Source organism: Podarcis liolepis (assembly GCF_965112155.1).
Source record: "Podarcis liolepis genome assembly, chromosome: 8".
In the NCBI taxonomy this organism is placed as follows: domain Eukaryota; kingdom Metazoa; phylum Chordata; class Lepidosauria; order Squamata; family Lacertidae; genus Podarcis; species Podarcis liolepis.
Genome location: NC_139560.1, coordinates 72,567,551 through 72,590,108, shown reverse-complemented (window position 1 = coordinate 72,590,108; position 22,558 = coordinate 72,567,551). Strand labels below are relative to the sequence as shown.

At 43.0% G+C, this 22,558-nt stretch overlaps 1 protein-coding gene across 7 annotated transcripts in view; it reads right to left on the bottom strand.

Moving 5' to 3' along the window:
• The window catches only part of CDH10 (cadherin 10), a 396,021-nt gene that overhangs the window by 37,647 nt on the left and 335,816 nt on the right, over window positions 1-22,558 (bottom strand). For all 7 annotated transcript variants that reach the window (XM_083519286.1, XM_083519283.1, XM_083519282.1 and 4 more), the window contains one exon: window positions 9,622-9,916. In XM_083519286.1, coding sequence (XP_083375412.1) covers window positions 9,622-9,634 — 13 coding nt within the window. In that variant the 5' untranslated portion in view covers window positions 9,635-9,916. The remainder of the gene's footprint in view (window positions 1-9,621; window positions 9,917-22,558) is intronic.

Genomic DNA, 22,558 nt, shown 5'->3' with positions numbered 1-22,558 from the left:
CAAGCCATGATGATTCTGATGGAAAGACGTGCCCCTCCTGTTGTTGTTCTTGCTATTCAGCAAGAATTAGCCTTCTAAATTCCAGCTCAAGGCTATCCACTTTTTCTTCATCATTTATACTGTGCCTTGTGAAATCACTGTTTCTTTAAAAGAAAACCTCTTCAGCATCTTCCTTGGAGGTTAATACGAAAGAAAAATGGGGCAGTATCTAAACGTTCCCAAATCCGCCGCTGAACAGTGCATCGTATTTCTTCCCTCTTACAATGACTGTGATTTTGCCTTATGTTGTAGAGTAGACATTTTAACGAGGAGATTGAATTAGTGGCCACAAATGCGAAGTTACCGTGCTAATGCTTGCATGTGTTTCTTTATTTCCCCCTGTGGGATTTGAATGCTGAATGTAGTCTTTTCACGCATTATGTGACAGCAAATCTGGGTTTGCCAAAAGATTTTGCATTCAATAGGGAGCTGCAGCACATTCGGGCTCTCGGCTGAGTGTGCCTGTAAGGTAGATGGTTGTTTCAGTCACACATAAGTTTTGTGGGTATGAATCAGCCCTCAGTCAGTCTCCAAGACTTTATTCTCATTGAAGAGAATGAGGCATCCCTTCCTTATTTGTAACCTTGTGTATACTTGCTGAGAACGGTGCAGACATGGATTGATGACCTTTGCTCTTTTTATTGCAATTTGTGCCCATATATGAAATATACTGAAGATCAGGTAACATGCAGTTTCCTTATAAATAGTAGAAAACACTAATGAGATCCATATAGATGCTATTATTTTAAGTACAGTGCTACCTCGGTTTTTTAACGTCTCAGAAGTCGAAAGTTTCAGTTTTCGAATGCCGAAAACCTGGAAGTAGCTGCTTCAATTTTTGAACACTTTTCAGAAGTCAAACGTTCATGCCACATGAGTTTTCCATAAGTAAATGCTTCTGGAAGTAAATGCTTTGTTTTTCAAATGTTTCGGAAGTCAAACAGTCTTCTGGAACGGATTACGTTCAAAAACCAAGGTACTGCTGTATAGATTTAGAATTTGATTCAGGAGGCAAAAATAATTGTCCCTGGGGATGCAAGGTGGCTACAAAAAACTATAGGCTTGTGCCTCCTCCTTCTCTCTTCCTCTCTTTGTGGGATATGACATCATAGAATCATAGAGATGGAAGGGACCCCTAGCGTCATCTAGTGCAACCCCCTGCAATGCAGGAATCTCAGCTAAAGCATCCATGACAGATGGCCCTCCAATATGTGTTTAAAAACCTCCAAGAAAGGAGAGTCCACAACCTCCAGAGGAAGACCGTTCCACGGTCGAACAGCTCTTACTATCAGAAAGTTTTTCCTGTTGCTTAGTCGGAATCTTCTTTTTGTTTTCCTGCTTCCACTCTTCTTCACTGGTTTATCTTTGTGGGTAAAATCAGTGATAGTACCACATCATATCTGGCACATGGCAAGGGGAGCAGGGGGAGGAAAAGATGGAGGACTACTACTTTTGATGGCTCTTTTGTGTCTGAGGAAAGGCTGTGACTCAGTTGCAGAGCATGTGTTCTGCATGCAGAAGGTCCCAGTTTAACCCCCTGGCATCTTTGAAATATTGTGTTCTAATGTTGTAACCTGCCTTGGGACCTTCGGGTAAAGGGCAGGCAATTAGTTAGCTAACAATATTGTTGGGGCAGGACTTTGGGGCAAATGTCCAGGGTTTCACTCATCACAATACGCTAGGGCTACCATGTTTCAAGCAGTGAAAATCTGGACAGAAAAGTTGTTGAGCTTCTTTAAGTTTTGCCTAAAATTGCTGAACTTTTTGGGCAAAATCGCAAAAGCAAAGGCCAGGAAATGGGCGGGAACGGAACTCCCAACATGGGCTGCCATGTGTCCAGGTGTTCCCAGATATTGGACTGATTTCCACCTCCACACTGCTGCCAACTGCACTATTCCGGATATGTCCAGACACATGGCAACCCTAAAATATGCAGAAGAACTCCCAAAATAAAGCAGAACACTACACTCTGGGGAAGAAACCTCTGTAAAGCAGGTAAATCTGAAGACTAAAATTACCTAACTGCATTGCCAAGTTCTGCTTATTCATCAGTCAATTTGCAATGGGTATTCAAGGTAGAAAGTATTTATTCCTAAACTTTAGAGTTGGGGTCTTTTGCAAAGAAGTCCTGAAACACTACCACTTGCCTCCAGAACACTCGCACTCTTGCTAGAGACTCAGGCAAAGCACAGTTTCATTCATTGCCGATAAAATGATGGATAATTAAAGCAGTAGATGGGATTCAGTCTATTGAATTCGATAAGTTTGTAATGAATAATTTGGCCAGCTTTAAAGGCATGGTGGGTTCTTTGCTGTAGCTTCCTTGCCTTCCGCTTTGCCGCACTGAAATGTATGAGCTTCTAATCAGCTAGAAGACTTAATCCGTTCCAATCCATTTGAATACATTAAGGGCCTTTCCCTTCTGTTTCATCTCAACATTTAGCCGGTTTAGAAACCGCACAGCCTTCAAAGGATTCTGAGGTACAATTAAAGCGAGCCCTGACTCACCCTTGCAGCACCACCCGGCTTGTTACTTTTCTGCTTATTATACTGTTACCTTTTCAGAAAAATCGTTTTTATTCCTTGCCTTGCCAGCCAGTTTCTAATCCCTTTCAGTGGTGCACCCAATGCCCCGTGCTTTGTAGATCAAATCTTTTGAAGAATCAACGAGTCCTTTAGCAATGCATCGGAGGGGATCAGAAGCATTTTGGAAAGCCAAACAAATTGCAAGACACCATTTCCCACTTCTTCCTTTTCGTTTCGTTTCGTTTTTCTCAGTTCAGGAATAAGCTAAAATATTATTCTGGCTCACCAGGCAGGTATCGCTTAACACTCTTCCTCATATTTGCTGAAAGCAAATTCTGCAGCACAATGTAACACTTCTTCTTTAGAAAGCTGAAGTGTACTACTAAGCTATGGAAGGAGGCGGGGGGTCAGAGCTTCCTAACACAGCACCTATTTTGCAAAGACAAGATCCCAGGATTCAGTCTCTGTGGTTTATCTCAACATCTGAAGTAACACAGGGGAGAATGGATTGCATCCCATGGGGCAGCAGTGGTTGGTGGGAAATGACATTTTAAAACATTCTTCCCTGTGTTAAAAACTCTCTGAAACACCAGCGCAGGTGGGAAAGGGTTGGAACAGCATGCTTCTCTTGCTTTGATAGATTTCTAGATGCAGGAGGTGCATTCAGAACTTGAATCCCCGACTAGCAGGCTGAATTAGTGCAAGCCATATTGTAATTGTCACCTCATTTCCACCTCATTTTTCTCTGTGTGTGTGTGTGTTTGTGTGTATTTTGCCCAAGCTTAAGTCTTTCGAGCTTCCAGAACCAAATTACATAGGATGAGCAGGTATAACGACACAGAAACAGATACCTGGACGACACCACCGAAAACTGCAGATTGGGTGAGCGCCAAAACTATTTTTGAATGCTCTTTAAAATCAACAACACCTTGCATGCAGCAAACGAGTATACATTAGACGGCCCTCTTTCTGGTGCAGCTAATACATGCAATAAACTTTCTTTGATACAAAAATGGAAGAGCATTTGACAACTTGACACTCTGCCTGCAGACAGCAGCGCTACAGTGTCAAGAGTCTGCCACTTATTCTTATTTCCCTCCTTATTCTGCAAAATGGAGAGCTCTCAAAAAGATTCTTTCAGGTCATTCTTTAAATGAGATTCCTGTGATAGTCTTCTTAATGCGACAGGAATGACTCCAAGCGTGGTGATCATAGCAGATAGCCACAAATTCAAAGGGGTGGGGTAGGGTGGAAGGAGATGAATGCCCCAGGCCACTCCTGTAAAATGCAGAGTAAGTGTGTTTTAAGTCTGTTTGTTCTGCCGTAAGTGGCAGGGCAGTTTGCTGGGTGGAGAAGGGATGCACTGTGCTTGCATGTCCCCTACTTCAGAGCAGTGCTGCAGTTCTGTAATTTTAAATTCTGGACCTAATGCTCCTGTTGGGAGGGGGCAGGGGTGCCAACTTGAATAAAATATTAGGGAGGGGGCATGTAAGCCCCACCCTATATAATTAATCATATGACACGGTGCACAAACACCACTTGAATGGCAATGCTCATTAACTTTGGGGGGCACAGCCCCCTCAAATATTTTATTGGGGGGGCAAAGCCTCCTTGGCCCCTAGGAGTTGGCTCCTATGCAAGAGGGGTGATGTTCTCCTTAGATTGCAATGTGCATTACTTGTTCTCTGGTCCATAGATCAATATTGAAATATAATTGGAATTATTGTTTTTCAAATGAAATGCGATAGGTACATCAAATGAAACAAGGATTTTAAAGGGAGGCTAAAAGGGATGTGGGTGGCACTGTGGGTTAAACCACAGAGCCTAGGACTTGCCGATCAGAAGGTCGGTGGTTCGAATCCCGGCAATGGGGTGAGTTTCCATTGCTCGGTCTCAGCTCCTGCCAACCTAGCAGTTTAAAGCACATCAAAGTGCAAGTAGATAAATAGGTACTGCTCCAGCAGGAAGGTAAACGGCATTTCCGTGCACTGCTCTGGTTCAACAGAAGCAGCTTAGTCATGCTCGCCACATGACCCAGAAGCTGTATGCCGGCTCCCTCTGCCAATAAAGCGAGATGAGCGCCGCAACCCCAGAGTCGGTCACGACTGGACCTAATGGTCAGGGGTCCCTTTACCTTTTAAAAGGCATTTTAGAAATGGACAGTAGGGAAAAACACGACTGGGTACATCGTACCTCCCGAGTGCCCTGGGAAAAACGGGACAGCCCAGTTTTTTGTGCGCGATCATAGTGGCCATTTTGGGTGGCTTAACCTCATTCTCTTGCTTCAGAAAAGTGCTTTCTAGGGGTGAGAGTGAAGCACGGCTCCCAGAAGACAAACATCCTAGTTTGGGGCTTGAAAAAGTAGACATTATGGGTACAGGTCCTACATCTGAGTGGGCAAAGAACAACAGGTTATTAATGCCTGAATTTCTCTTTGTAGTTGGCCTTGCCATTTTAATTGTTTCATTTGAAGGCACACTAACTGCGGAAAGTGCTGCCCCTACTATTGTGCAGGTTGAGGAAGGGCGCTTTAGGCAGCAGATTTTGGCCTAACGTCAAAGAGGTGAATGTTATCATTTATTTAGCATACTACTTGACTTTTATTGCCATGGAGTGGGGCTTTTTGAGTGGGGTTCACCCCACCCCCACATGCACCAAAGCATACTGAGCTGTCTCTGAAAAGTGGTTTCACAGTTGCCAGTTTCCTTCCCCTGTAACTGGGCTGAATTCTTTTTGGAGAGGAAATATACAGTAAGTCCCATATATATTGCATAAGTCAGAGGTTTTCAACCTTTCTGAGCCCACGTCTCCCTTGACTAATTACCTTCTTTCTGTGGCACCCCTGTGGGGCTCAGGAGCCCAGTTATATCACCCATTGCCTGCAGAGCTGGCACTCTTTTTCGACCACCCTCCCTTGTGGAGTGTTCCCTCAGCCTCCTCTCCTCTCCCCTCTCTCTTGGGAGTCCTCCCAGCAGCCGAGGCTGTCACCCCTGGTCTCTGAACTGCCCTGCTGCCCCAAAGAGAGGTGCCTCCTCACACTGCCCCACAGGAGCCTGGGGAAAGGATGTCCCCATTCCCCTGGGGAGCTTGTAGCCAGGGCTGCTGCAAAAAAAAGCTGTGCAAGCCTTTGGGAGGCAGAGATGTGAGAGGGCATCAGAGGAGGGAGGGAAGTTAAGAGGGACAGAGGCACCCCTGACCATCATTCAAGGTACCCTAGGGTGCCACAGCACACTGATTGAAAACCACCGGCATAACGCCATTAATACCCTGATCTGAAATCATGTTCAATGCATAAGGGGATTGATAATATGTTTTGCTGTGGATTTTTGCTGTGGATTGTTTCTTGATTGTGTGGCGGAGTTATAATATTCAAAGACCACTCGGGCAAATGAAGGAAGTATGATGGGTGCTCAGTTGAGAATAATTATTTTGGCTTTGGAAACAGGAAGAGAGGACATATACTAATGATGGAGTGAACGAAAAAGCCCGAGGACCAAAAGTATGCGGTAGCTGCTATAAATAGTTGGTTGGACTTCTGAAGAGAAAGACAAAAGGAACGCTAGCTGGAAATGATGGCAGGATAACTGCTGCAAACCGCCTGTGAACCCAGAGGGAGGTCACACCTGTGTGAAGTTTGCATTGATATCCCTGAGGTAGGAGGGTAGAAGAGATTAGAGGGCCGAGGGACCAACGAGGAAGGATGACAGCAATCAGCAATGCTGAGAAACGTAGGTGGGGTAATTCATAGGATGAGCTGCTAAAGCCCAAAGATCCAAAAGTAAGAAAAAGGTGGGCAGAGAAATTAAAGACACAGAATAAGTAGGTTAGGAGAGATGAATAGAAGGGACACAGTGAAAGAACAGCGAAGGATAAAAATCCTAAAGAGTTTTCAAAGCCGCAAATTCTTTCATTGGCCTTAGCAAGTCAACAGAAAAGCTGTGGTGAAGATAACTCACCCAGAGATAATAAAAGAACGGGGGCGTCGTGTTGCAGCCAAGGAAGAAAAATCATATCCAATATATATTTCTCTACAAGTTGCTGCCGTATGAGAGACAAATGGCATTGTGGAGGGGGCTCCTCAAACCAGGGCTTAGACTAGAGCCTCTAGATCTTTTAATCCAGCCCTGAGACTCCCGGGATAATCACCGATTGTTTCATAGACAGTGGATTAATATTTAGGACATAAGTACTACTTGTTGAGTGATGAGACGAGAGAGAGAGAGTTAAACAGCTGGTGTGGCAGGATCTTGTTAAGAATGCAACCGTCATGTGACGTGTTCCAAATGTAACGTGTTCCAAAACAACTGTGCCGTGCTATACGGGACTCTCCGGAAACATAAGGACACACAACCTGCATCCCATTTTAGTGCATAGAAATAAAATGAGACTTGTGAACTAGGGAGAATGGAGGAGAAATTCAATTTGTTTGGATTTTAATGAGAAACTACCTAATTTGCACTTGTCAGATCAACACGTAAACCAAAACACAAATGTCTTTTGAAATTCGCACTTCTCTGAATTTTGGGGTGTAGTTCTACAACTAAACAATGAGTACCAAAATGCATATACTTGGGGTAAGTGTGCATAGAAATGCATTATATTAGGGGAAATTGTATGCAAAAGTAAAAACTGCATAAAGAAATATGCACCAAAATGCTGACAAGTTATGAGAATTTTAAAGCAACAAATCCCAAATTGCTGCAGAAATGTGGAGAACTGTATTGAAGACTGGAAAAGTGAGAAGCTGCGAGAAAGCAAAATTGAGGTTGTCCATACCTAATTATGACCCTTCCTCACACTGCTATTTATCTGGCAGACTCCTGAAATATTGGGATGCCAAGTTTGTGGCACATCATGAATTATTTGTTTTTAATTGGCCCGTTCAGAATTTTTGAGGGGTGAAACCAAACAGCATTGTGGCTGACTGATGCTACATGTGACAAGCTATTCATGGGAAGCACTCAGCCATGTACAGATAGTTCAACTGGTAAAGCATGAGACCCCTGAATTTTAGGGTCATGGGTTTGAGTCTCACAATGGGCAAAGGATTCCTGCCCTTGCAGGAGGTTGGACGAGATGATTCTTGTGGCCTCTTCCAACTCTACAATTTGATGATCCTATGTCAAACAGATCCACTGATTTACTTGTAAATACAGTTTCCATTCTACAGGCACAGATTCATGATCTAGTATGCTTCTGAGAAATGCCATTAGTTCAAAACCAAGTAAAACAAATACAAAAAATGAATGAAGTATACTTATTGTTGTTAGCTGCCCTGAGCCTGGCTTCAGCTAGGGAGGCTGGCATATTAAAAATATTATTATTATTATTATTATTATTATTATTAATGCAACAACTAATGGTGCAACAGTGCAAATCCATGAAAGCTCATTCAGAAGCAAGTCCCAGTAGGTTTAGTAGGGTTTACTCTCTACTAACCAAGCTTGGGACTGTAGGCTAAGAAATTTAGTTTCCATACAGATTGCAACATGAAATTGAATCTCCTTCCATGGAGCACACTCAATGTATATGGGAATCAGATTGAATGACTTGCCACCAGATTTGCTCTGTGACACAGATGTGCACCTGCAGCTATTCTCTGTGCATGGCTCCTAGTCCAGAATGGAAATCTGCACATCAAAGCTTGCTTCTACACATAGACCTGCTTTGCTGGGTCAGTGTGCACTAATTTGCCATTTGTGTCTTGGTGACGGAGGTCTATTGAATTAAGGAGCATCCCGTCCTGCGTTCTGGGATGGCTAAAAGTGCACAGCTTGGATTTTACACCAGATAGCTAAGAACATTTTCTGTTAGGGAACTCTGAGTGAACAACTCATGCTTTTATGCTCGGGATGTAATTGGTTGCGACATTTGCAAATGGGGGATGAATATTCCTTCTGGTCAAATAATGTTTTAGAATCTTTGTTTTATGGCTTCCAATGGGTTGGTGCACTTTCTTCTCTACGCATGCTATGGACATATCAGTGAAATGTATCTGAAGCCTGATCCAGGAGTTTATGCTAGATTACCTTCCAGTTCTGTAATACTGTGACAATAAAAGTTATATCCTAGTACTCTGGTACGTGCATTTATTCATTAGTAACCACTGTGGAGTGATGGATTCTCACTAAGTTTTAATCACAGCCGTTCTCCCAACTAGCTGTTTAGTCTCAAATTACCGTATTTTTTGCTCTATAACACTCACTTTTTCCCTCCTAAAAAGTAAGGGGAAATGTGTGTGCGTCTTATGGAGCGAATGCAGGCTGCGCGGCTATCCCAGAATCCAGAACAGCAAGAGGGATCGCTGCTTTCACTGTGCAACGATCCCTCTTGCTGTTCTGGCTTCTGAGATTCAGAATATTTTTTTTTCTTGTTTTCCTCCTCCAAAAACTAGGTGTGTCTTGTGGTCTGGTGCATCTTAAAGAGCAAAAAATATGGTATCCTCTGTTCCTTCACTTTTTATGGAGAATATAGATCACTGGGATACAAGTAATAGGCAGGGATCCATAATGGATATAAAATGCATCACAACAGCAGCACTACTACCATAAGGATATGAAGTGTGTCCCCAAATACATGTTTGGGTTAAAATTGGATCCCAGATCCAAAAACATTGAAAACTATGGATCTAGATCTGTGGTTCCCAATGTGGGGCACACGCTCCACAGGGGGGCAATTTGATTTTTAAGGGAGGGCGATTTGATTTTTAAGGGGGTTAATTTGAGAATGAGTTATTAACAGTGAATGGCCTTTTAGGCTTCCTCCACGTGAATAGGAGTCCATGAATAATAAGAATTATATGTCATGGGGGGGGGCATCAGGATTTTAGAGACGCTTAGGTGGGGCATGGCCCCAAAAAAGGTTGGGAACCACTGATCTAGATAATGCAGTTCCTCATTCCATTCCACTGTTTTTCCTTAAAAAGAAAAGACCTAATTTACGGCATCTCCCCCGAAAAACGCAATTCCCACCCTGGCTGCCTGAATTTACAAGAACAGGACATATGTGGCATCTCACCTTTGCAGACATTTATTTCCATTTGAATGTAACACTCACCAACAACTGACATTTCAGGAACACTTGCGGTGTAAACTTCTTCAGGAAACGTTGGTTCATTGTCATTGATGTCATGGATTTTGATGACAAATTCTGATTCAGGCTCCACCGGCCTGAGTGTTCTCCTGTTAATAGCCTGGGCACGTAGGGTGTAGTAAGCTTTCTCTTCCCTGTCAATTCTTCGTGTGGCATGAATGTCACCTGTTCGCTCATCAATAACAAAAAGAGTGCCAGCTCCGTCTCCTGACAAAATGTACTTGAGGGACCCATCTCCTTTGTCCTGGTCAGAGTGAAGCTAGGGTTGGGTGGTGGGAGGAGAGAGAGAGGGGGGTGTTTAATAAAATGGGTCCACTTCTTCAGAAGACAGCAAGTCACACAGGGTGCTTCAAACAAAATATGCATTGTCAAAGCCAAGTCCCTTTCAATTTATGCTGACTCAATACATCACCAAGTGTGTGCGTACAGCATTAAAATTCTCATTTCCCAATAATGCACAGAATATTCGTTAAGAGCTCAGCTCCCATGGCAGATTTTAGTTTCTCCGGCAACACCTGTTCCGTGCTGTGGAACATTTCTGTCACAAATCTTAAAGAAGAATTTTATGGTAATGCTGACCTTTTCTTCCCTTGGAAAAGAATCTATTAAACATTCACAACCTGCTGTGTTAGTTGTAAATTCTCTAAACAGATAAAGGACAAGGCGGGGTATGTGATAATTAAGAAAAGCTGTATAAGTAGTGCCGGAACTGCAAAATTTTTGAAAGAAAGCTTGTTATTTCTTCCCAAAGAGCAAATGGGGAACATCATCTTATGGAGAATCTTGCAGTCTCCCTAGGTGCTCTGCCTGTGATCTTAAGGTTAATATATTTCCTCGGCTTTCTCATTCACCAAACAGTGCTATCTCCCAAAGAGCTGAAGCTGGCTAGTGATTCATAAAGCTGTTTCAAGTATGGTTGAACACATGTTCTGCATGCAGAATGTCCCAGCTTCCATCTCAGGCATTGCTTATTAACAGAATTCAGAGGGCAGAACCAAGAGGACCATGACCTGAAACTTTTCATTCCTAGTAGACAATAGCAGTGTCTCCATCAGTATGGTCCTCCAGATTAATATTATTTATTTATTTAATTATTTCTCATCCATCTGGCTGGGTTTCCCCGGCCACTCTGGGTGGCTCTCAACAAAATATTATTAATAATAAAGTGATAAAACATCAAACATTAAAAACTTCCCTAAACAGGGTTCCCTTCAGGTGTCTTCTAAAGGTCAGATAGTTGTTTATTTCCTTGACATCTGATGGGTGGGCATTCCACAGGGTGGGCGCTACTATGGAGAAGGCCCTCTGCCTGGTTCCCTGTAGCTTCACTTCTTGCAGTGAGGGAACCACCAGAAGGCCTTCAGCATTGGACCTCAGTGTCCGGGCAGAACGATCGGAGTGGAGATGCTCCTTCAGGGATACAGGGCCAAGGCCATTTAAAAGTCAGCACCAACACTTTGAATTGTGCTCGGAAACGTACTGGGAGCCAATGTAGGTCTTTCAGGACTGGTGTTATATGGTCTCAGCGGCCGCTCCCAGTCACCAGTCTAGCTACCGCATTCTGGATTAGTTGTAGTTATATGTGGTTAGACTTCACATCCCAACAGTCCTAGTCAGCATGAGTTTAGTTGTAATCTGAAAACAGAGAGCCACAGGTTTCCCCTCCTGTCCATAGAGACACATTTTATCTTACAAAGGAAAAAAAAATCTCCCCTCTGTTATTCTTCTAACAGCTTGGTCAGACCTCACTTGGAGTACTGCGTCAAGTTTTGGGCAACACAGTTCAAGGATCCCAATAAAGTGGAACAGGGGATAAATAAAGTACGACCAGGGGATAGTGACAAAGCTGGTTAGGGGCTCAGAGTTTGAGTCCTATGAGGAAAAATTGAAGGGGGGGGGGAGAGATATTATTCCTGGACAAGTGATTATTAAGAGGCAATATGATCTTCAAATATCTGAAGGTCTGCCACATAGATGTGGAAGCAGATTTGTTGTAAGTACCTCCATAGGGTAGGGCACAAACCAATAGGTTCAAATAACAAGAAAGGGGATTTAGGGTAAGCATTTGGGGGGGAAACCTCTTGATAGTAAAAAGACTACTTTGGTTAGAGGTTTCCAGTCAGATTCTGGATTACCTACTGGTAATAATATAGTGAACTTCAAGGGGTTGAACCTAGAGAACTTTCCATCTCTGTCATTATTTTTATTATTTATTAAATTTATTATTCCACCTACGGGCCTGATCTGGACCCACAGCCAAAATATTTTAACCCTCCAAGGCTTCAATGAATTTGCATGTAGTGCCAAAAATAAAATAAGACGCAGCACTAGGATGGGCCAAACACCCTTAGTTTGAGGTTAACTGTCCCCTTCCTGCTCATTAGAACTGCATGCCAGAATACCGGCCCAAATTTCATCCCATGAAATTACAGTGAAAAGCTCGCACATTTTTCTAAGATAATGGCATTGAGAATTGATTTTTTTCAAAAACCAATTAACACAGAAGTGAGCAGTAAACTTCCACTAAATTCCACTAGATCAGGCATCCCCAAACTTGACCCTCCAGATGTTTTGGAACTACAACTCCCATCATCCCTAGTTAACAGGACCAGTTGTCAGGGATGGTGGGAAACGTAGTCCCAAAACATCTGGAGGACCGAGTTTAGGGATGCCTGCACTAGATTTTCAGGAGGGGTTCTGATGTTCTGTGAAAGACCACATCAAATGTGGAAACCATCAAGGAAGGAAATATCAGGAAAACGGAATAAAGTGTTGTCTGAATGCAGTCCGCAAACCCAATTCCCTTAATTTTTCAAAATGGAGGTCCCTGGAAATGTATCAGAACCCTTCCTCAAATTCAGCTGTTATTTGCCATCAACCTCATGCATCTTCTGCTACTCAGCATATCTTAAGATCTAAGGCATCCTTCCATATCCGATACCTTCATGAGAATGTGGCAGCATTCTTTTCCCCACTTTATGAGCTTTTCATGCATCAATACAATAAAAAAGTATTTGACAGTGAGGAAGGACAAATCTTTAATGTTTTCTACACTTGTCTACTCAGAAATAAGCACCATAGAGTTCAATGGAACTTCCTTCCCAGATAAGTGTGAACAGGATTAAAGATTTAATGGGCTCAACTCAAAATTGAACTTACGCCAAGGAGACCGATTTCATCTCACATTAGTAACACTGATGCAGGAAGAAATACATGCAGAAGAAAGAATGTAGCTTTCATTTTATGTGCATCAAGCAAGTTCAAGCAAACAATCTGGGGTCCCCCCCCCCTCATACAAATAATCAGCCATACGGTTATTTCCCTAATGATCATATTTGCATACTGATTTCATTATATTTAAATGTTAACAGCAGCAACAACTTTTTCTGTGTGTAAGCAATCTGCTAGACATTTGCATGCTATAAAATGCATCCTGGATAATGTGCTTAAGGAAATATGTATCAACCTTATGTGGGGGGGGGGGGGAGAGAATATATCCGAAAACCTATAATGAGTGAAGAAACCATTCCAAGCTTTTTTAAAAAAGAGCAGATTCTTTGAGGGGCTGCCCCCATCCCACCTCGCAACTTCGATTAAGAACAGAGGAACGCTAATCAAAAACTGGAGCAGTGATTTGCATGATCATCTTCAGTCATATCACACAATCATTAATTCAGTTTTGAAATGAAGGATGGGATAGGAACGGGGGGGACTGGGGGACGGGGGGACGGACTACATTGATACCTCTTGCTGCCTCAACTGTTTTATAACCAGTGCTGTATTTTGAAATAACCACAGGTTTCAGGACCCAGTAACATCAGCCGTGTCCAATGATAACTTATCTCCTCCACCAACAACAACATCAACTGAGGTTTTGGCAGAGCCTTCACTTTAAACAAATCAGAATCCGCATTTGCCCAGCCTTCCAAATGGGGCATACGGGGCAAAATCTGCTCAAATCTTTGCTGCAGGTCATTTCCAGATGTTTAAAGAGCAACCCTGGAAGAAAGGAAGCGGTCTTCAGAATGTGCCCACTGGCACCAAGCAGCAAGACGTGTTTTTTTTTCCAGAGCCAGCTCTAAGCAACATCCACATCTGGCATCACATCTGGATACAGATGTTGTCCTATCACCAGATGAAGAGCTAACATGGAGAAAGAAGCTGCAGGCCATGCCTCTAGCCACACCTTTATGACATAAGGCTTCCTCTAGTCCATGGGTAGGCAAACTAAGGCCCGGGGGCCGGATCTGGCCCAATCGCCTTCTAAATCCAGCCCATGGACAGTCCAGGAATCAGCATGTTTTTACATGAGTAGAATGTGTCCTTTTATTTAAAATGCATCTCTTTGTTATTTGTGGGGCATAGGAATTCGTTCATTATTATTTTTCAAAATATAGTCCGGCCCCCTCACAAGGTCGGAGGGACAGTGGACCGGCCCCCTGCTGAAAAAGTTTGCTGACCCCTGCTCTAGTCCCACATCCACTGTCAGGGCCATCCCACCCATGAGGCAAGGTGAGGTGATCGCCTCGGGCAGCAGGATCCACAAGGGCAGTGGATCTAGCCCACTGCCAGAGGGACATTTCCTTGGAGGTCAGATCTGCCACCTCCTTGGCATCCCCCATGCTTCCTTTATAGTGAGCTCTTGGCAAATAAGAAGCGCTGCTGGTCTTTTGCCACTGCTTGGGAAGAAATGGCAGAGACTGTCCTCTGGGGTCTCCCCCTGCCTGGCCAGATTCAGAGAAGGACCCTCCCCAACGACAACAGCCTTTGATCACCTTTTCAACCATAAGGTAAGGATGATTATTTATTTATTTATTTATTGCCATTGTGTCTTTTATGAATGAAATTCATTAATGTCATTACAGATTTAACTTCACCCATATACGTACATACTATATATATATATATATATATATATATATGCAGGTTTTGGTGTCCTCGGGTGTCTTCCCGTGTAAAAGTTGGGGTGTCTAGGCGACGTTTCGACGAGGTCTCACTCGTCATCTTCAGGCTGGTGCTTTCGGCTTCTTGTTACTGGAACAGAGCGGGATCTCAGTGTTTGAGTTCCTATAAATACTGTAGAGGGGTGTGGTGTATTGCCTCAAAAGTTCTGGGCAGAGGGGAAGTTCCCAGGCTAGTGTTCTTTTCTTCTTTTGTTCCTTAATTACTTGAGGGATATCTTGAGTGATTACTTGAGTGATATTCTGAGTACCACTTAGGTGGGTCATTGGGTGTGGATTAGTTGCTAAAGCCTTCGTGTCTTGACCTCTTGAATTTGTGAAGAGTTTTTCTGGGAAGATGGCTGTACTGCACTTAGTTGTGCTTTGGCTTGGCTTCGTGTATAGGGGCGAGCTGTGGTTTTGTGCCCTGTGCCAGCCAGATCTGTGTAGGGATTGCAGGGGGGTGCAGCATCCGGAGGTGCCACTATGGTTTGGTTACTGGATGGTGTCTGTAATTTATCTGTGGAGAGGGTCTGGGTTTGGGTCTGGTGTGGTTGATTGGTGGTGGCGTTCTGTGTGCCTCTGGATCTGGTGTCGGTTTTTGTGGGGAGGGCTAATTTCCAGATGTCTGGCAGGCGGGACGTGTCGTCACGCTTGTTCATGTTGTGAGGGTGTTTCTCTATCTCGATGGCTTCCATGATTATTCTCTTGTGGTGATGTTCCATGTTAAAGAGCAATTTGGAATCTGCAAAATTAATTTCGTGTCCTGTTTCTTTCATGTGTTGGAAAAGAGAGGAAGATTTTTCTTCTTTTTTGACGGCATTCTTGTGTTCTGCGATACGTGCATTTATTCGTCTGTTTGTTTGTCCAATGTACGTGGCTGGGCAGACTTTGCAGGGTATTTCATAGACCCCTTGGTTTTCCAACTGGATTTTATCTTTGGGGTTTCTGAGGATATTGGCTATTTTTTGGTTGGTGCAAAAGGCTGTTTTGATATTGTGTTTATGGAGGATTTTGCTAATTTTATCTGTAGTGCCCTTGATATAAGGAAGGAGGGCCATGCCATTGTTTTCTTCTGTGTCTTGGTTTTTGGGGGGTGTTTCTTTTTGGATAAGCTTCGTAACCCTGTTTTGCTGGTATCCATTGGCGATTAACACATTTGAGAGATTCTGTAACTCAGTGTGTTAATCGCCAATGGATACCAGCAAAACAGGGTTACGAAGCTTATCCAAAAAGAAACACCCCCCAAAAACCAAGACACAGAAGAAAACAATGGCATGGCCCTCCTTCCTTATATCAAGGGCACTACAGATAAAATTAGCAAAATCCTCCATAAACACAATATCAAAACAGCCTTTTGCACCAACCAAAAAATAGCCAATATCCTCAGAAACCCCAAAGATAAAATCCAGTTGGAAAACCAAGGGGTCTATGAAATACCCTGCAAAGTCTGCCCAGCCACGTACATTGGACAAACAAACAGACGAATAAATGCACGTATCGCAGAACACAAGAATGCCGTCAAAAAAGAAGAAAAATCTTCCTCTCTTTTCCAACACATGAAAGAAACAGGACACGAAATTAATTTTGCAGATTCCAAATTGCTCTTTAACATGGAACATCACCACAAGAGAATAATCATGGAAGCCATCGAGATAGAGAAACACCCTCACAACATGAACAAGCGTGACGACACGTCCCGCCTGCCAGACATCTGGAAATTAGCCCTCCCCACAAAAACCGACACCAGATCCAGAGGCACACAGAACGCCACCACCAATCAACCACACCAGACCCAAACCCAGACCCTCTCCACAGATAAATTACAGACACCATCCAGTAACCAAACCATAGTGGCACCTCCGGATGCTGCACCCCCCTGCAATCCCTACACAGATCTGGCTGGCACAGGGCACAAAACCACAGCTCGCCCCTATACACGAAGCCAAGCCAAAGCACAACTAAGTGCAGTACAGCCATCTTCCCAGAAAAACTCTTCACAAATTCAAGAGGTCAAGACACGAAGGCTTTAGCAACTAATCCACACCCAATGACCCACCTAAGTGGTACTCAGAATATCACTCAAGTAATCACTCAAGATATCCCTCAAGTAATTAAGGAACAAAAGAAGAAAAGAACACTAGCCTGGGAACTTCCCCTCTGCCCAGAACTTTTGAGGCAATACACCACACCCCTCTACAGTATTTATAGGAACTCAAACACTGAGATCCCGCTCTGTTCCAGTAACAAGAAGCCGAAAGCACCAGCCTGAAGATGACGAGTGAGACCTCGTCGAAACGTCGCCTAGACACCCCAACTTTTACACGGGAAGACACCCGAGGACACCAAAACCTGCATTCCTGTACCCGTGAAAATCTACGAAAACATATATATATATATATATATATATATAGTATATAGTGCTTTCGTAGATTTACACGGGTACAGGAATGCAGGTTTTGGTGTCTTCGGGTGTCTTCCCGTGTAAGAGTTGTGGTGTCTAGGCGACGTTTCGACGAGGTCTCACTCGTCATCTTCAGGCCTGAAGATGACGAGTGAGACCTCGTCGAAACGTCGCCTAGACACCCCAACTCTTACACGGGAAGACACCCGAAGACACCAAAACCTGCATAGTATATAGTATATATATATAGTATATATATAGTATCTATCATCTATCTATCTATCTATATATATATATATTCTTAAATTAGTTTAACTTAGAATGTAAATTAGACCTCCTAATTCCACTTAGATTTCAGCTAAGCTAAACTCATATAATGGTACATAAAATAAAATAAAACAACAACAAACTGAAGTAAAATAAATATAGACTTCCCATCATTCCCTGATATAGTTGACATTTGTGATTTTGAATGTACTTATAATAATTATCTTACATTTAATATACTTTCTAATACTTTCTTGCAACCTAGTGTACTGATTTTCCTTTATTTCTTAATATTTTATGTAACAAGGGTCATTTAAACACCACCATAGATAATATGTTGCTGTTATTTTTTTGTAAGTATCTCTTAAACATTTCCCATTTTTGAGAAAATAATTGTTTGGTGTTACCTCTTAACCTATTTGTTAGTTGAGCCATTTCCACATAGTCTAATAATTTATTTTGCCATTCTGTTAGCGTTGGTATCTTTCCCCATAAGGTAAGGATGATTTGACACACACACCCGTTCCTGAGGTAGATTTTCACACACCTCTTTCTTCCCAGTATAGATCTCTATAAGAGTGTGGGTTGGAAAGACCTCAGTTCAAAGTTCACCTCTGCCACAAACTCATTAGCCAGCTTTTGTCAAACCCGTCAAGTTCTTTTTTCAGCTTCCTTCTCGTGACTGCAATATGTGCAGCATTGACCTAACTTAGGACCCAGGCTGGTAAATTTTATTCAGGTGCAGCGGTACATCACTGCTATTTGGTGGTGATGGTGCTGTTTGTGGAGCTTCTTTATGTTCCTTGGAAGCCATTCTGTAATGGGAAGAGAAGGTTTTCTTCCCCTGTGCCTGTTCACCTTTTCTGATCATTTTAACTCTGGGGAGGCAAGTACAAAGACAGATTGACAACATGCCATACATGGGAAAGCAGGTATCTTTCCTCCCTCAACTCAATTCAATGAAAGAAGGATATTGGTTCTTTGGGTACAACATAAAGTGTCCATTGGCCATCTTAGGCTGTGGTCTAAACCACTGAGCTTCTTGGGCTTGTCAATCAGAAGGTCAGTAGTTCAAATCCCTGTGATGGGGTGAGGTCCTGTTGCTCTGTTCCAGCTTCTGCCAGCCTTGTGGTTCAAAAGCATGTCAGTGCAAGTAGAGAAATGAGTATTGCTATGGCAGGAAGGTAAACGGCATTTCCATGCCCATCATGGTGTTCTATTGCACCAGAAGCAGTTTAGTCATGTTGGTCACATGACCCGGAAAGCCGTCTGTGGACAAACACCAGCTCCCTTGGCCTGAAGCGAGATGAGCACCACAACCCCATAGTCACCTTTGACTGCACTCCAGGAGTCCTTTACCTTTTCCTTCTGATGTATGCACATTATTAGAGAGCAGAGGGCATATCAGTGCCCTATTACCAATAAAGCTGAAGAACCACACACCCCTTTCTGCAAAAATAGCTATAACTGTGACAGGTAGGGTTATTGCAGTGACTGCTCAAGGGTGAATTGTATCTTTGAGTGCTCCTCAACAGAATAGAATCCTCTTTGACGGATCTCTGTCAGTGAAGACCATACTGCATAGATTCAGTAGTAGGAATAGCCACAAAACTGGCTGCAAGACGGTGATCTTACAACAGTCCCTGAAGTCATGGAACCTTGAACAATCTGGTCATTCAGAGATCTCCCCCAAGGAGATCAAGAGATCACACCAAAATATAAATTTCATTTGCCAGTGGGCCACACTGCCGAGCCCCTAATTATGCCTGTGATTATTTACTGCTAGTACTATCTATTTACTAGTTCATATTAAAAAACACACAACTATTTTCTTTCTCTGTCAGAACAACAACAAAACAAAGGGGGGGGGAATTAAGCTGTCAGAAGGAGCAGGGAGCTCACAAATAACAGTGAAGTTCTCGTTTTCTGTCTTACACGTAAAATGTTCACACACGTCTTTTGGCTAATGGGCATCTGCGATTTATGTCAGCCAAGCTGAGAAAGGAAAAGACATCTGTTTCACTTAGCAATTTTGTTTCCCAAAATGATCTGCTGTAAAGATGTGGTTTTGTTTTTATATCTGTCTCGGATATTTTGCAAACTGTTATTGCAATGAATTCCTTTCTTCTCTCCCCAATGGTAGCATTCCATTCTTCAGCAGTCAACACCGCATTTTCCTCTCCGGAAATTTGAATAAATCTGAATATTTTGCACATTCATTACCCACATTCATTTCTTTATCATCGGGACTTCACCTACAGCAACCGCAATTACTGAACGTGATAGCCCTGCATTCCAGTAATAACATATGGTTCTTCCCTATGAATATATTAATTGGTGTGATCTAACATAGTGTTGTTAAGATGAAAACTATTTAAGTGTTGTGACTCATAAATGCTTCATAACGTCAGGAAGGAGATTGCATGAAATGGGTTCTTGCATATTTAAGTTCAGTAGAGATCTGACAAGGAAAAGTGACACAGCGGCTAGAAAATTTAAATGTGTGTTTTTTTTTTTTAGTATGCTTTCTAAATTAATTTTTCATCCTTTTCAGAATATGCAATTCTCTTGATGCTGGTTGTTTTAAGCGCTGCCCAAATCATATTTAAATTGTCAAACTTTTTTCTTCCCATCAGCATAGATCTTTTCGAATGTACTTGCCTCCTGTTGTAAATCCTTGCCTCTGACCCGGGTGGAATCTACAGGCACATAAAAACCATTTTGAAAATGCTTTTTTTTAAAAAAGCGCTTTTAAAAAGACATTGAATTTTCCATAAGACTCACCATCATCATCTAGTGTCACATTGTGTATTGCACTTAAAACACATTTAAAACGTTTTATTTGAGCTGTGTAGCTGAGTCCCTGGTGTCGAGATGCTGCCCCTTAATCCTCTGGGACTGCCTTGTGGGCAGGGGAGGCTTGGTAATCCAACAAGCTGACTGGAGCTTGGTTGTCTCAGCTGCATCCAAGCAGCAAACAGAAAGGTATGTTCTAAGGTTGCCACCTTTGTTCTGGGAAAATATAGGACAGAGCAGGGCAGGATGATTGGGGGACACCCTCCCCACAATCTGGTGCTGAGTGACCAAAGCAATTCATTGCAATCTATTGCAGCCTAAGAGGATGGCCTCTCTGGAATTTGTCGCACACGGACGTGTGTGGCATTTTACATGATTTTGTAAAACTGTCTGTGCTCAGCTATCCAGAGTTTAAATGCATGATCTTTTGCACATCCTTTCAAACAGATGCATTTGGAGAGGATCCCTAATTTGGCAGAGAGAGAGAGAGAGAGAGAGAGAGAGAGAGAGAGAGAGAGTGCGCATGAGCGACGGAGAGAAGACCTAAAATTCAGGACAAAACTGTATCAATACAGGACATAGCATATTCATAGAATTGTACTGGGAAGGGAGGCCTGAGGGTCATTGAAAAATGGGACGATCCTGTATTTTATGGGATAAGGGGCAAGCCTAGATGCTTACATCAAACTTCAGCAAAGAATAGCTGGTATGAGCACTGCTTGACAGATGGTCATCTCAAGATGTCTGATTTCCACTACCAGAATGATAAAGGGATGCAGGTGGCGCTGTGGTCTAAACCACTGAGCCTCTTAGGTTTGCCAATCGGAAGATGGGCAGTTTGAATCCCCGCAATGGGGTGAGCTCCCGTTGCTCTGTCCCAGCTCCTGCCTACCTAGCAGTTCGAAAGCACATCAGTGCAAGTAGATAAATAGGTACTGCTGCAGAGGGAAGGTAAATGGCGTTTCCGTGTGCTCTGGTTTCCATCATCATGTCCTGTTGCACCAGAACAGTGGAGACAGCCTCCCCATCCTGACCCTTCCGGGGAGGAGGAAGAGGAAGACAATATAGATTTACAACAGGGGTTTGAGGGAGGTAGCAGCTCAGAGGAAGGTGAGGGGGGGGGGAGTTGGGAAATCATGGGAGAGCCAGAACAACACCTGACTGACACATCGACATTAGAAAGCATTCCAGACCCTCCATCTCCCAGAACCCGGTGTACCTTAAAAGTAGGAGAGCAAAGAGTCCAAAGACTTTGTGGCTTCTTCTTTGTGGAACAGGAATTCAATAATATGAAGCACCAATCATTCCTATGCTGGACCACAAAGCCATCTTCCTAGCCCCCTCACTTGTAAAGCTTAGATTTTTACCATACTCATTCAAATCTTATTTGTGGTTCCTTATCTTCTACTTCTGGGTGTTGGTGGTTTTTTTTTTTTCAAATACAGAGAAAAAGCTGCTATCGAGTGAAGGCAATATGGTTGTATGAATCAGTCCCAAAGTCAAACATAAAGTTGATTATTTGATGGGTACATGATTGTGAATGTATATTTATTGGCCTCAACTTGATGGGGTACAACCTGGAAACCAATCTAAAACTTTTCCCCAATAGTAAAAGTTAATATATTCCCCAAATAAAACTGTTTATCCCCTATTATTGAGATCCACCTTGACACAGCTGAGATGCAGTCTGACTGTTAACTGTTTCTGGCTTTACCAAGACTTAAAGCATATCCTCTTTGTGACATCACACATGACATCAGAATGGCATGTTTGCATTCAACCTAGACTATCTCCATGCCAACAGCAATGGCCAGTAAACTTCTGCAACCAAGTAACCATCAGCCTGACTACCCTGTTGTTTCTAGTTAGACTACTGGATGTTTATTTTTTGCTCTCATAATCAAAGCCAGAAGAAGAGCTGTGTATGATCTGAAAACCTGCTTCCACTGTTACAGAAAACTAATTGTCAGGGACTGGGCAGAGGAGGAATGGTGGATATCTCCTACCCATCCTGACCCTTCCAGGGAGGAGGAAGAGGAAGACAGTATAGATTTACAACAGGGGGTTGAGCAGCTCAGAGGCAGATGAGGAGGAAAGTTGGGAAATCATGGGAGAGGCAGAACAACCCCTGGCTGACACGCTGTCATTAGAGATCCCCATCTCCTAGAACCCGGTGAACTTTAAAAGTAGGAGAGCAAAGAGCTCAAAGACAGAGGGCATGTAGCAGCACCTGTAGAGGAGATGATGAGAATGACAAATGAGGAAGGGAGGGGTGGAGATTCACTCGGGACAACGCCATAATCCAAAAGACTGAAATAAAAAAGGACGGTAAGAAACTTTTTCTTGTCTTTATACTGTTGTTCTGGGCAACCAGCTGGGCACCCCTGACAGCACCCTGACATGTTGTTTGTTTGTTTCGTGCTCAAGCATATCAGGAACGTAGAAGTCATTGTGAGGTGGCAGATGATGATTGGTGAGGGAGAAATTATAGTTC